The sequence below is a fragment of the Brassica napus genome, unplaced genomic scaffold, assembly GCF_020379485.1.
Source record: "Brassica napus cultivar Da-Ae unplaced genomic scaffold, Da-Ae ScsIHWf_1314;HRSCAF=1877, whole genome shotgun sequence".
Classification (NCBI taxonomy): Eukaryota; Viridiplantae; Streptophyta; class Magnoliopsida; order Brassicales; family Brassicaceae; genus Brassica; species Brassica napus.
Window position 1 is genome coordinate 172,685 of NW_026014730.1, and position 14,638 is coordinate 187,322.

The 14,638-nt window shown below is 32.9% G+C and overlaps 1 protein-coding gene across 1 annotated transcript; it reads right to left on the reverse strand.

Annotated features, from left to right (window-relative positions):
- Positions 1-5,158: 5,158 nt before the first annotated feature.
- On the reverse strand, positions 5,159-6,694 carry LOC125596859 (FCS-Like Zinc finger 8-like). The gene is made up of 3 exons (XM_048771877.1): positions 6,389-6,694; positions 5,554-6,293; positions 5,159-5,430 (listed from the first exon to the last, which is right to left on the reverse strand). Exons 2-3 carry the CDS (start codon positions 6,285-6,287, stop codon positions 5,361-5,363), a joined length of 804 nt encoding a protein of 267 aa, XP_048627834.1. The 5' UTR covers positions 6,288-6,293; positions 6,389-6,694; the 3' UTR covers positions 5,159-5,360.
- Between the last annotated feature and the right edge of the window lie 7,944 nt (positions 6,695-14,638).

The window sequence follows — 14,638 nt, forward strand, 5'->3', positions numbered from 1 at the left end:
TATCACAATAATTTTAAGTCGAGGAACCTGAACAAGAAGTTGATGACATCCTTCTCATTGATCCGCATAATCACGAATACGAAGATCTTACCGATGATGCCACAGACGAAGCTGTAGAAGACGAGTTTAATGAAAATGATGATATTTCTAGTGATGACGAGAATGTCGATGTATCCGATTGATGTATTTGATTTTGTGTAGTTTGTTTTATGAATAAGGTAATGTGAGAGTTTGTTTTATGAATAAGGTAATGTGGGAGTTTGTTTTATGAATAAGAAATTGTGGGAGTTTGTTTTATAAATAAGTAAATGTGGGAATTTTGGTTTGGAATGGAAATAAACATGGGGTTTGGAATATATGAAGTAGAAGATAAGGAATATGGGGTTTTGGGGTTTGGGGTTTCGGATTTTAGGGATTTAAACGTACTGCTCGTTAATTCCTCGTAATTTGACGTCGAATGTACGACGTAATCGTCGTTTATTCCACGTAGGACAGAATCGTCGTAAAGACCTCGTAAGGTAAATTGACGTAAATACCACGTAAAGTAAATGACGAAGGAGGCATTCTTTAATTCCACGTAGGATGATTTCGTCGTAAACACCTCGTAAGGCCACGAGGTTTTACGACGAAATTAAAAAAGCGGGGCACGCTAATTCCACGTAAGCCAGAATCGTCGTAAAAGAGTCGTAAACTAACGACGATATTACGACGAAAATATTAAAAATACTAAAAAAAAGAAGAGAAGAAAGATGCTTGAATCACATTTGGCGAGACTTACGTAAGTCTCGACCACATGAGTTCCAAATATCTTCTTCTCTTCTTTTTTTTCCAAATTTTCTAAATTGGTGAAAAGCGGGACTTGCTACTTCCTCATAGTATAAAAACTAGAAAAAAAAGAAAAAAAGAAAGATACTAGAATTATATGTGGCGAGACTTAAGTCTCACCCACATAAATTCTAATATCTTCTTTTCTTCTTTTTTTTTTCAAATATTTCTAATTTGAAAAGTATTTTGGTGAGGAGTGTGACTTGTGTGTGTGGGACTTGTGTGTGTGGTTTGAGAAGAAAAGTTGTGGGTATTTATAGAAAATAAAGGCTCGCTAATTCCTCGTAACTGGTTTACTCGTTAATTCCACGTAACCCTTTTCGTCGTAAAAACGTCGTTAACGAAAACGCGGGCCTTTGTATTTCGTCGCTATTTCGTCGTAACTGAAAACGCGGGCCTCTGTAATTCCTCGTAAGTTTACGAGGAAATTACGAGGACAAGTAATCTTATATATATCCCGAGCGAGCTCGCTCCGTCTTTCCTCTCCACTTCCTCTCCACTTCCTCCCTAATTCGTAGCAATGGTAAGTCTCTCTAATTCCTCTCTAGTTTGATTAGTTTAGGATAGATTAGGTGGTTAGTATAGGGAATTTAGATAGGTTTACGGATCTTATGTTATTTAGTGTTGATTAGGTGGATAATGTTGGGAAGTATATGTTTACGAAAATTTAAAAAATTAAATTTTTTTCTCAGGTTCGAAAAGGTAGACTTACTGCCCATTACAGAGAGATGTTCGGAGAGCCGGGTAGTCGTTTAGACCCGTCGTCTTCTTCAGCTCCCGGTTCTTCGGGTCAGGAGACTGTCCCCGAGACTCAGTACACTCAGAGAGTCATTGGATCTCCTTCTTCTAGTGCACCATCGGTTCTTCACGTGCCTCCCCAGATGCCTCCTCCTCCTGTGCCTCCTACGATGCCGGCACCTCCGATGCCCGCGGCCGAGATTCATCCCGATTTGATGGTGCCTCCGAGTGCTCCTTACTCGCAGTACACCGTAGAGGACATTCTCCGTCTGCCAGGCAGAGAAGGTTTACCAGTCATCGACCCCGACCGACCGGACGGAACTTTATGGTATGTTTCATTATTTTTTTATTCTTTTTAAATTATTTTATAACTTTAAAAAATAATTTATATTTTAAATTTGTATTTTTCAGGTGGGGGATTGACGGATGTCTTGCATCGGACGTAACCGACACGATAAAAGGTTACTTCTCCATGGCACATCCGAACTGGAAAATGACGCCCCACTACGTCAGAAAGACGTGGTTCAAAATTTACGCTGTAAGTTCTATTAATTAAATATATATCTTTAAATTTTTTTATTATTTATATATATTTTTTTCTAAAAAACTAATTATAAATTATTTTTTCCAACAGCAAAAATATAATTGGGCCTTCGGGATCACTGAGAGGGTGAGGAAGAAGTTTGAAGCGAAGGCGAAAGTTCGCTTGTTGGACACGGTCTCCAACTGGAAGGGTGACTGGATCGTGAAGGGGTATGAGCGTGGCAAACCCGCTGAGCTCACCACGGATGTCTGGGATGGCCTCATCCGATATTGGCGTCTTCCTGATTCCATTAGAATCGCCCAGTCTTGCTCTAACTCCCGTAACACAGTCGATGAGCACGGGAACGGGCCGATGCTTCACACTACGGGCCAAAAACCCCACGCTGGTGTCCGTTTGGAAATGGTAATTAAAAATTTAATTATATTAAATTTTTAGTATATTTTTATATATATTTTAATTAACAACTTTCTTAAATGTTTTTTTAGGCCAAAGAGACGGGAGAATTCCCGTCTCTTATGCAACTTTACGAGAGGACCCACAAGAACAAGGCGGGCCGATTTATAGATGGCAAGTCCGAGCAAATCTACAACGATTTGGCTGCTCGGGTTGAAGAACGCCAGACCCAGCTGACCCAACAGTCCACCGATGGATTACCCGTCACCTTATCCACACCTGAAGTGGATAAGCTTTACGAGGAGGTAAATTTTCTAAAATTTTAATTTTTTTAAATATTCATTTAATTTAACTTTAAATTTTTACTAACAAAATTTATTTTTTGTTTTTAAGGTTGTCCCTAAAAAAAAGGGACGGACGTTGGGGATTGGTTCCGTCAACGATGTTCCGAGAGCGACATCGTCTTATGTTCAGCGACGGGATGATGAAGTCTCTCAGCTGCGTAGGGAGTCCGAAGAGCTGCGTAGAGAGTCTACTCAGCTGCGTAGAGATTCTACTCAGCTGCGATCTCGTATGGGTGGACTCGAGGGCTTCTTGGACGTTGTAGCGGCCACAAATCCGGAATGGGCGACTTTGTTGAGGACCATGCGACAAGAAAATCCTATCCCAGGCCAGTCACCGACCGACGACTCACATGCCGAGGCGGATGTTCAGGCGAGGAGTGATGAATTCTACGAGGCGATTAATTAACGACCACCCAAGTTCTTTTTAATTTCGGTTCTTGTATTATGAATTCAAAACTTATTTATATATAAAATATTTTGGTTTTGATTTTTTTAGAATTTTAATTTTATTAATAATTTAAATAATTTAAATTATATTTATAATTATAATTTTTTATATTTCTATAAAATAATGAAACGAAGTAAATTCGTAGCTAATTTTGCGGCTTCTTTACGTGGAAGCTTAACGTGGTTTTTACGAGGAAACATTTACAAGGAAATAACGTGGAAATCTATCAAGGTTTTTACGTTTTCTTTACGTGGAAAGCTGTCAAGGTATTTACGTTAATTTTACGAGTATTTATTTACGTGGGTTTTACGAGGAAAGTTTTTCGTGGTAATTACGAGGAAACTTAGCGACGTCCTTACGAGGAATCTTTACGTGGTCTTTACGAGGAAAATTAGCGACGTCCTTACGAGGAATCTTTACGTGGTCTTTACGACGAAATATCCTCCTTCGCTTTTACGACGAAATTATTTCCTCGCTAACTTACGACGAATTAGCGAGGATATATGCGTTACGACAAACGTATAACGACGAAACGGGTTTCCTCGCTAATTCGTCGTAACACTGCTTTTACGACGAATTAGCGAGGAAAACTGCCCTCGTAAAACTTGTGTTTTCTTGTAGTGATATGCCCTAAATTAAATTGCCGATTAATTCCTATAAAATTCCCGATTTATTCATTCGGCGCTAGGTGTAACCCGAGCGTATGAGGAACGACTAGCGAGTTTCAAAACATGGTAGTTCCACGTAATTGCCGTTAACTATACTCACTCAATGTAACATAGATCTACATCAAAATGAATTTTGATTTCTGTGAATATTGTCAACCTAACAAAATATAGCTAATTAAAATAAAACATATGTTTTGGCAGATGTTTTGTCAACAAGAAAAGTAAAAACTCGTACATACAACTAAACTTGAATCTAATATATTTCGGAATTTTGTGATCTATATTATATATTTGCAACCACGTGCTTGTGATCGGGTGGTAGCATGGCGTGCCAGCATTGCAAAGTGAGTTGAGTTCGAATCCGACTACACTCAGATATCACTAATACGTGGCAACCTGTGATTTAACATTTCCTCGCCGAGGAGCGGTTTACCGTTTTTTTTAATATATTTGCCACAACTATTATCAGATGTTTTCTGTTGAGCTTCAAAAGATGTACATAGGGATCAAAACATGAAAATGTATACAGTATCTCTTTTTAAGAGGGGAGGAGAGATCAGAGATGTTTACATTTCTCTCTTGAACATCGCAAATGGAATTGTTGCATTAAGTATGGTTATGGTTATGCTCTCTAGTCTCTACTATCATTACAGATTTAAAGTAACTACTAAGAGCATCTCTAACTCATTGCTATTTTCACCTCTATAATAGCATTTGGAGGTGATATTGCTCCAACCCACCTCTATTTCTTCTTCTATAATAGAGATCTTTATTCTTTCCTCTATTTATAGAGGAAGAAATAGCATTCCTCTATTTTTTACTCTATATTTTAGAGATTGCTATTTTAGGGGAATACATTGGAGCATATCTCACCTCTATTATAGAGTTCCCCTATTTTAGAGATAAAAATAGCAAAATATATTGGAGATGGTCTAAGAGCATCTCCAACCCATTGCTATTTTCACCTCTATAATAGCGTTTAGAGGTGAAATTGCTCCAACCCACCTCTATTTCTTCCTCTATAATAGAAATCTCTATTTTTTCCTCTATTTATATAGGAAGAAATAGCATTCCTCTATTTTTTACTCTATATTTTAGAGATTGCTATTTTAGGAGAATACATTGGAGCATATCTCACCTCTATTATAGAGTTCCTCTATTTTAGAGGTGAAAATAGCAAAATACATTGGAGATGGTCTAAAGCAAAATATGCATATGATTATGCATGTAGACACATAATAATAATACACATAGATATAGACACCATCTCTGCCCCGAGCAAACAAAAAGCAATTAAACAAAATTTATATCTAACATGTTCATTTTCTTAATACTAGAACGTTTTATTTATTTTAGTCATGATCATAACATTTTTAAATTATCTCAATAAGCTTATTTCATTAAATGTCATTTTCCTCCGACATCATCTCCAGTGACCTGCATTCGCTGCTACAGAAGGCTCTATCTCCCCTGCAAAATTAAATCACCACAAAATTTGTTAATTAGCTATTCAAAATTCAATTACATAAAATATCATATAGCTTAAATTCATTTCTTGTATATGGTTAAAGTGTAAAGAAATATGAAGTTTACCTGTACATGAAAATGTCATCACGAGGTCCAAGATTCTTCTTACAGTTACAACAGGTACTGAGAAAGCTGTCGGATGGTAAACAATCCGATTCGTTAAGCGGGTCGGAGCTCCTGAAGAAAACGACACCGGGTTGGCTCTCAACGATACAGTTATCGAATATGTGGATCGTTCTCGGGTTAGGCCCGTGACACGTAACGCACGTGTAGTCTTCCGATAGTTCCATATCGCTGGTCGAGAAATAGCCGGTGAAGATACGGGGCGACGCAAGACCCGACCCGGAAACCGTTTTCTTCATCTCTTCCGGCGGAGGGGAGACCGGATGATTTTTCGTTTTGATCCCAAAATCCGAAGAAGAACGTGGAGGGTCCGGGACCCGGATCCGGAGCTGAGACCCGAATAGAATTGTCCCGGATCTTGGTCGGGAGAACCCGGGTTCTTGGTTTTCTTCTTGGACGAGAGAATCGACAATAGCGAGTCCGATTCTTTTGTGTTCGAGCTTGAGCCGGGTCTCGGGTTCGTGGGGTTTCGGGTAATCGGATCCAAAAGGGTTTTTCAAAACGGTGAAAGGTTTTGTGTCGATGGAGGTGGGACTCGCCACGGCGTCGTTTTCAGTGAAGCTTTTAAAGCTGCTGAAAGCTGTGAAGAGCCGTGGAAACGGCGTTGGTTTACTCTGTTTCTGGTTGGTATCCGCCATCAACGAAGCTTGCTTGCTTCTTGATCTCTTCTTCAGCATAACTCACTGCTCAATCACGCAAAAGAAAATGAAAACATTAAGCTACAGTCTCTTCGTTATTTGCAAAATTGAGACAACACGAGAAAGAACATGAAACTAACCTCAAAGATCAGAAAAGTTTCAGACTTTGTGGAAACTTTCAGAGAAAATAAAAGTGATGGAGTTCGGTTGCCTCCATGATTGAGAAAATAAATTAAAGTTGGAAGAGAAAAAACAAAACAAATAAGAAAAAGAAATGAAAGTAACTGAAAAGAAGGGAGAGCCTTATTATTTACTCCCGACTTTCTAGCACTTTTAATGTAACATAAAACGTTCTGCTTGAGATTGAAGTAAGAAGAAGAAACAAACAAAAATAATAATATCAAAGAAAATTGATATTTTTTAATTTGTTGGGACTTAGTGGGTTAGAGCATGAGCAACGCGGGATTTAACACAATCCTTAGCGCTAATACATAAGAAAATACTAATATTAAATGGGCTTACGCTAAGAAAGAATCCTTAGGTAAGGATTTTTTGTCTTTGATCCTAAATGACCTGGCATCATCTGATTGGTTGGGTGAAACGTTGCGTTTCGTAGGGGGACGGGAATGAATCATTTACGCGGGTCGTAAAGAAAAAAAAAACCTCTCCTTCTCTAAAGGCGACGACAAAACCGACATCGGAGTGAAAAACCCGGCGCTGTCGTTGGACAAGGGAAAAATAGGGAATATTATGCGAGCATGTATCATACTGCATAATATGATTGTCGAAAATGAACGGGGTGGATACACTATGTACGATACATCTGAATTTGAAGAAGGAGAATCGAGCAGAAGTTCACATGTTGAGCATATTAACAACATGCCTACCCATTTCGGTAATATGCTTGGTCTACGGAATCATGTTCGAGATAGGCGTACACACCAAGCATTGAAAAATGATTTAATCGAAAATATTTGGAACAAGTTTGGTGATAATGAAGATGTATAATTATTGTATGTTTGCTTTTAAACATTGAATAAAAAAAAATTTAAAATTAAAACTTTTTAAAAATTTAATAATTTAAAATTCTTAAGGACCTCATATTGAGTAACACCATTGGACATACATTTTAGACTCAAATCCTTAACTATTCAAAAAGCAAAAAAAACTACTATTATAATCCTAAGGACTCCAATGGTGGGTAACAGAGCACTATAGTTTCAATGACCTATGAGAGAACAAAAACAAAAACAAAAACAAACCAACCCCACTGATTCTCTTCCATATCCTCAAAATTCGTCATGAAGTTGCATTGCAGAAACAGAGCACTAAAGTAAAGAGTAAAAAGACACACTAACGCCTGTATGAAACTGATAATATATCTGTATTTAATTAATAGTATAAGTATGTGTAAAGGAATATTATGTATATATATATAGAGAAAGAGATGTCCAGTACTGTGGAAATCAGTGGGTGAAGAAAACCACTTAAAGCTTTAACTCCATCAGTGGAACTTCTCAAACTCGTTTCATTATTTCTTTTAAAAAATAACTGCATTATTATTTTTGGCTTTTATTCTTTATTAATTTAGGATTTTTTCTTGCTTTCTGGTGTGCCAAGGAACCACTCACGTCGTTTTCTACTGACCCTTTTGGATTTTATTATTTTTTTGGATTTTTCTTTTAGTTTTCTTTCCATATTCTTTTCTGTTTATTTATATAAAAAGGAAACTTTAGTAATTTAATAAAAAAAAGACGTTTGGAAATTCTCGTGTTGCATTCTTCCTTACATAGAAACGGATGCGGGTACGTGGAAACGGAAGCGTAAAAAAGCGCAGAAGCGAGATTTTTTAAAATATTAGAAAGCGGGTACGTGTTGGAAGCGTGTATCCATATATATCCATATATATATATATAAAGTTTTAAAAAAATTAGGACTAAAAATTATATGATTTAAATTTGAAATAAAGCATTTATTCATTTATAATATTTTTGAAATGATTTTATATTAAAACTGTAAAAATACACATAAATTAAGTTTAAAAAAAATATTATATTAATTATTTTTAGTACTTCATAAAAAATTGACACAATATATTTCAATATGTACTATATCTTTAATAAAAAATCAATATTCATAACTCAATACTTCGTAAAGATAATTTATAATATTATTTTTGATATTTGTATATTTATAACTCAATATTCATTGCTATTAATTTTATTTTATTTTATATAGAATAAAAATATGGTTTTATATTTTATTGATATACATTGTATTTTTTTTAAACGGAAGCGTGATTCCAAAACGGAATCGTAAGCTTCCAACAGGTTTTTAAATAGAATATTTTAGAAACGTTTTGGAAGCGAGATTCCGCAAGCTTCCACAAGGTTCCGATTCCGATTCCGGTTCCGAAGCGGGAAGCAGACGTCCGATGAAGCTTCCGTGCAATGCATATTGCTAGTTACAACTAATTCATCAATTGGAATATCATAAACCTTTAGTTCCTAGCGATAACATAATAATATACATATGATTAACAAACAAAAGAAAGATATGAAGTATACAAGTAAACCTTTAAAAGAAAAGTAATTACAACCTTTAAAATTAGAATTTTCCAAAGTTGTTTTATCTCTATAATCCGGTCGTCAAGCTTCAAAGCCGAAACAGTTTTGCGCAAACCGTTCACGAGTTTAGTGTTTGGGCTTGCTTAAGCTTAAAACTCCAAATAGCGCTAACAAAGCGACTTTGTTCTTAGTGGAAATCAAATTCAAACGCACTAAGACCAGAAAGATCCTGAAAAGCTACTATTCGGCCACTTTGTATGGGGACATTTGCTAAAACTAACCCAAATATTCAAGTCAAATGTAAAAGTGTACCCCACTTTCAGTCAATTGTAAAACCAACCTAAAGGAGTAATGAAAGTACTATTTAACCCTTATAACCAAACAAAAAACAGAAATGTATTTTACGTTTCTATCCTTTGGAAGTCTACATGTAATAAAAGAAGTCTACATATATATAGACTTCCTACGAAGTCTATTTTATAGACTTGTTTTGTAGTCTACACTCTAATTTGATCTAATAATTTAATTTTGAAAATGTATAAAAATAATTATTGTGATATTTTTAACTAATCATCAATATAATGGATAATATGAAATAAATAAATTAAAATTTCATATAATCGAACAATTTTGAAGAATATATACTAATTTGGTTATCATGTGTTAGACTATGTTCATAGTTTAGAAACAAAAGGTTCTAACATGTTATGTCTTTTAGTAGTTGATTTCATAGGGTTAGATTTTAGATTTTGTTTTTTTTTTTTTTATTAACTTAAATCTGCATATTAATGTTTAGTAGTTTATATTTTGTATAAATGAGACTTTTTGATTATCAAGCAAAACATTTAGGGTTTGAGATTTGTGGTTTAGGGTTTCGTAGACCTACAATAAAGTCTATTTATCTGAAGACGTCTTTTTCAGTCTATATTTTTCAATTTGTTTTACAAAAAATCATTATATTTAAACTAAGTTAAGTTCCTTACGAATAAAAAAGTGAAATCATATACTATAACTATTAAAAAATAAAGAAATAAATTTAATAAATCATATATTAAAATTATTAAAATAATAAAGAATAAACAACAATAATTAAATTATTATAGTAGACTTCCAAAAAGGTCTACTATGTTATAGTAAGATCTACTCCAAAATTTTAATTTTAGTAGACTTCAAACGAAGTCTACAGTATCGTAAATTTTAACCTAGTTACATTTTTGTCTCCCTATATAAACAAAATTTATACAATCTCTCTCTAAAGTGGCTGCACAAGTTTTTAAAACTCTCTCCCTTCTCTCTAAAACTTTCTCTCTTCTCTCTAAAATTCTCTCAATTGTTTCTAAATCTCTCTCATTATCTTCTTTCTCTCTAAAATTTTCTCAAGTCTTTCTCACAATATTATCTTGTCATTTTAGATATTATGATTCATGGTTTTCATCTTCTCCTTTAAAAAATGTAAGTTTTAGATCTATAGATTTTAAATGTGTATTTTTATGTTATTTCTCACAATATTATCTTTTTTTGGTAGGTATTATCACTCATGGATTTCATCATCTCCTCTAAAAATGTAAGTTTTAGATTAATAGATTTTAAATATGTATTTACATGTTTATATTCAAATAAATTTATAGATCAAGCTCTCTACATTAATTTGCTACTAGTTTACCTTATAAATTCTATTATGTAAAGTATTTTCAGATTTAAAATTATTTTCACATTTCAAAATATATAGATTTTTTCAGATCTGAAAATTATCAGACAGTGTAGACTTCTAAAGAAGTTTACTAAAGCTTGCAGACTTCATATGAAGTTTACTAAACCACAAAGTTTAAGCAGACTTCATTGGAAGTCTACAAAAATATGACTTTAATTTTTTTTCTATGTTTTTTAATAATTTTATCTTATTTTGCAGGTATTTTCTTCCATAGTTGTTCTCTTCTCCTCCTAGAAATGTAAGGTTTACATCTATAGATTTAAAATATGTGTTCTAGTATTTATATTCAAATAAAGTTACATATTAAAATTCATATTAATATGTCTTTAATTTATAACTATTTTGTCTATTAAATCATATTTTTAAAAGTTTTTTAGATTTAAACTTATTTCATATTTTTAATGTATTTATTTTTCAGATCTATTTTTTTTTATAGAGTAGACTTCATTTGAAATCTACTTAAAACTTACGGCTGGTAGACTTCAAATGAAGTCTACTAGCCTTGACTTTTAAGCATATTTCATTAGAAGTTTACTCAAATATGATTTTAATTTTTATCTTATTTTTCATAATTTTATTTTATTTTGCAGGTATTCTCTTCCAATGTTTTCAAATCATCTTCCCAAAAATGTAAGCTTTCCATATATTCATTATAAGATATTTTGTGTTTATAATGAACTAAATTTATAGATTCATACATTATCTTTTTGCTTTGTTACAAGGATGACAAAAAACCATTTTTGAAATATTTTCCAGAACAAAGTATTTTCAAATTTTCTAAATGCACACTTTTAGATATGAAAATTTTCCATTAGTGTAGACTTCAACTAAAGTCTACTAAACAATAACTTTACGTAGACTTAATAAAAAGTCTACTAAAATATGATTTCATTTTTTATCTTATGTTTTTCTCATAACTCTATCTTATTTTGCAGGTACTTTTTCCAAGACTTTATTTGAAGCATCAAGATTATGAAAAATCAAACATACTCAAGAATACTTTTTAATATATTGCTCTGTAATAACTTTCATAATAAAATATTAATTTTTAAATAATTTTTTAATGCATAATCTATAAACATTGTATTCATTTTTAGTTGTTTTCACTTGTATGATATTATTAATTTTTTGTTAGATATCAATTTTTTCACAAGATCTAACCAACCAAACAAGTAAAACCACCATAAGCTAAAATAATAACTAACACACATGTGAGAAGAAGAAAATCTATACAAAATTTTCCCAAAAATTTTCAAGAATAACACTAATCAAAACAATTTGCAATAAGTATCAAGTGTATAATTATAACACATTAAATTGTGAAATTCATCCAAGACCATTAAAATTTTACTAACATACACTGTAAAATAATTAAATCATGAAAAAATATGATGAATAATACACAAATACACTTTTAATAGAATTTACGACGTAGACTTCAACTGCAGTCTACATTTGTAGATTTACAAAAACGTCTACACTTATTATCTAACATATAGTCAATCCAAAAAAATTTAGTGTATTTGGCGCAGGCTTGATACACAAAGGCGTACAAAGTGTGTCTTAGATAACTCGATCAAGTTCCGTACTTGTCGATTATTCGTGACAGGCATAAGAGGAGTATTTTCCTATTCGGAGTCATTTGTTTTAAATGATGTTTGGTAAGGAATAGGTTAGCACCATCTTCTCAATTTTGTTGTCCAGATCATAATCTTCTTGTGTCATTTCAAGAAGTTTACCATGTGTACAGCCATCATGCACAAGGAACATTCTTCAACCTTTCCGATTCTTCATCCTTTTCGAATATTTTGTCACCCAAAATGTCTTTGGTCCATGCTTCACACTCGCTCTAAGTTTCCAACCACATCCTTGAACACGACACTTAGCCACATATAGAGTTTTCGTTGTCTTATATGCTGAGAATGTAAATTTATATTCCACAGTCACCGACTTCAGCTTTGAAACAAGCTCAGCCTTACTAGCAAAACTATAAACGAAGACTTACAAATACGTCTACAATTATTAGCTAACAACATTGTCAAATCAAATGAATTATACCTTCATAATTATAAAAAAAATTCTTTTCAAAATCACTCAAACCCATTAGGATTAACTAACACACACTGTCAAACAAAAAAACTAGAAAAAATTAATGAATAATACACAAATTCACATTTTTATAGATTTTTCTATGCAGACTTAATATTCAGTCTCTGAAGATGTAGACGTTCTTTTCAGTTTACAGACGTAGACTGTCAAATAGGTCTACTCTTTGGGTTGGTTTTTGCAATTGACCATTTTACGGGTTGCTTTCTATAGTTGAATAAAAGTTGTGATTTTGTACATGTAGACTTTCATTTCAGTCTACAATTTAAAAATGTTACTTTTTGCAATTGACCAGAATTCATCCAAGATTTGACTTTCAGAACTAGACTTCATATGCAGTCTACATGTTTGAATTTTTTTGAAAGAGGTTAGTTTTGCAATTGACCAAGTTTGACTTCAAATCAGTAGATTAAAATGAACGTCTACGGGTGTGTAGACTTCTTGTGAAGTCTACTCTCAAATCCGACGGGTTGGTTTTGCATTTGACCAAAATAAAAAAGTAGACTTTATACGCAGTCTACATTTTTTTTTTAAGATAAGAAGACTGCATATGAAGTCTACAATTTAATAAATTTTTGATTGCTTTTTAAACTTTTTGGTCAAACACAAAACTAACCTATTCCACGAAGTCAAAGTTTTGGTCAAATGCAAAACTGACCTTTTATAGACTTCGTTGGCAGTCTACATTTTGTAGACTTCCGTTGAAGTCTATTTTGAAAAGTCAAAAGTTCGGTCAAATGAAAAACTAACCTCTTTTAGGTAGACGTCTTAGTAAGTCTACCGAAAGTTTTATTTTTGTTGTCAAAGGTAAAGACGGAGACTACTGGGGAAGTCTGCGTTAGAAAAAAAATTGTCTGGTCAATTGCAAAACTAACCCGTGCGTTGACAAATAGACTGCATCGTAAGTCTCCACGGAGGCGTAGACATACAAAACAGTCTACCGTCGCGACACAGATCTGAAAAAGAACGAAAACCATGTAAATAGTTACCTTTTTCATGTGTAAAGCTCGTTTCCAACCTTTTCAACCGTCCAAACTCCAAATATGAGCAAAAAGAAGCATCTTTAACGATTCACTAATGAAGAAACTCGAAAATATGAAGTTTGTGATTATGAAAATGATAGTTATGAGAGTTTTTTAGATGGAAATGTAGAGGAGATGAGAGGAAATGAAGTTTTTTGGGTTAGAATGAGAAAAAAAAGTGGTTGAAAATTGAATTCTAGAGCTTTAGAGCTCAAAAATGGTGGTTCATGGTGGTTGGAAAAATTGATGATGATGGCATTTTTGTAAATAAGAAGAAATGGTTAGGGTGTATTTGGTTTTTTGTTAATTTCGAAATTAATAAAAAAATAAATAAAAATGGTAATTTTGTGAATAATTCAAAAACATAAGGATAATATGGAAATTTTATTGATGAATAGTATGGACAAAAAAAAAAGGGTTGGTTTTGGGTTTGACTTGAAAATATGGGTTGGTTTTGAAAAACACCCCTTTGTATGGGTTTCTTTTCTTTTTTTTTAGCTTGAGTTTATAAATGAATTAAAATAGATGTAATGTACTTCTTACTCAATCTTGATTAGGTGTTTGTTTATAAGTTATGGAGGAATCATACATAGTAAAAAGTAGGGAAAGAGGATTTCATGCCGACGTTTCTCAAAAACGGAAATGTAGAAATTAAATCAATTTATTTAATTTCATTTTGTATAAAATTATGGTTGAGAAACTAATCAGTATTTTTCCTATTATAACAAATCTATGACTTGTCTTCTGATGAATTTCCAATAAAATGTTGATAAATAAAATCTAAACTAATTTATATATAATCTTCTCTGATTTTTTGTACCCATTATATTTTCCTACAAAAACATTAATTTAAAATGTAGAAATTAAATGCTTCTTCTTTACCAAATCTAATTCAAGTTTACAAGGCTTTTGATTTGAGATGGCTTCATACTATCTAACTAACTACGTACATGTTAATTTTTATTTAAAGCTGCATATATTTTG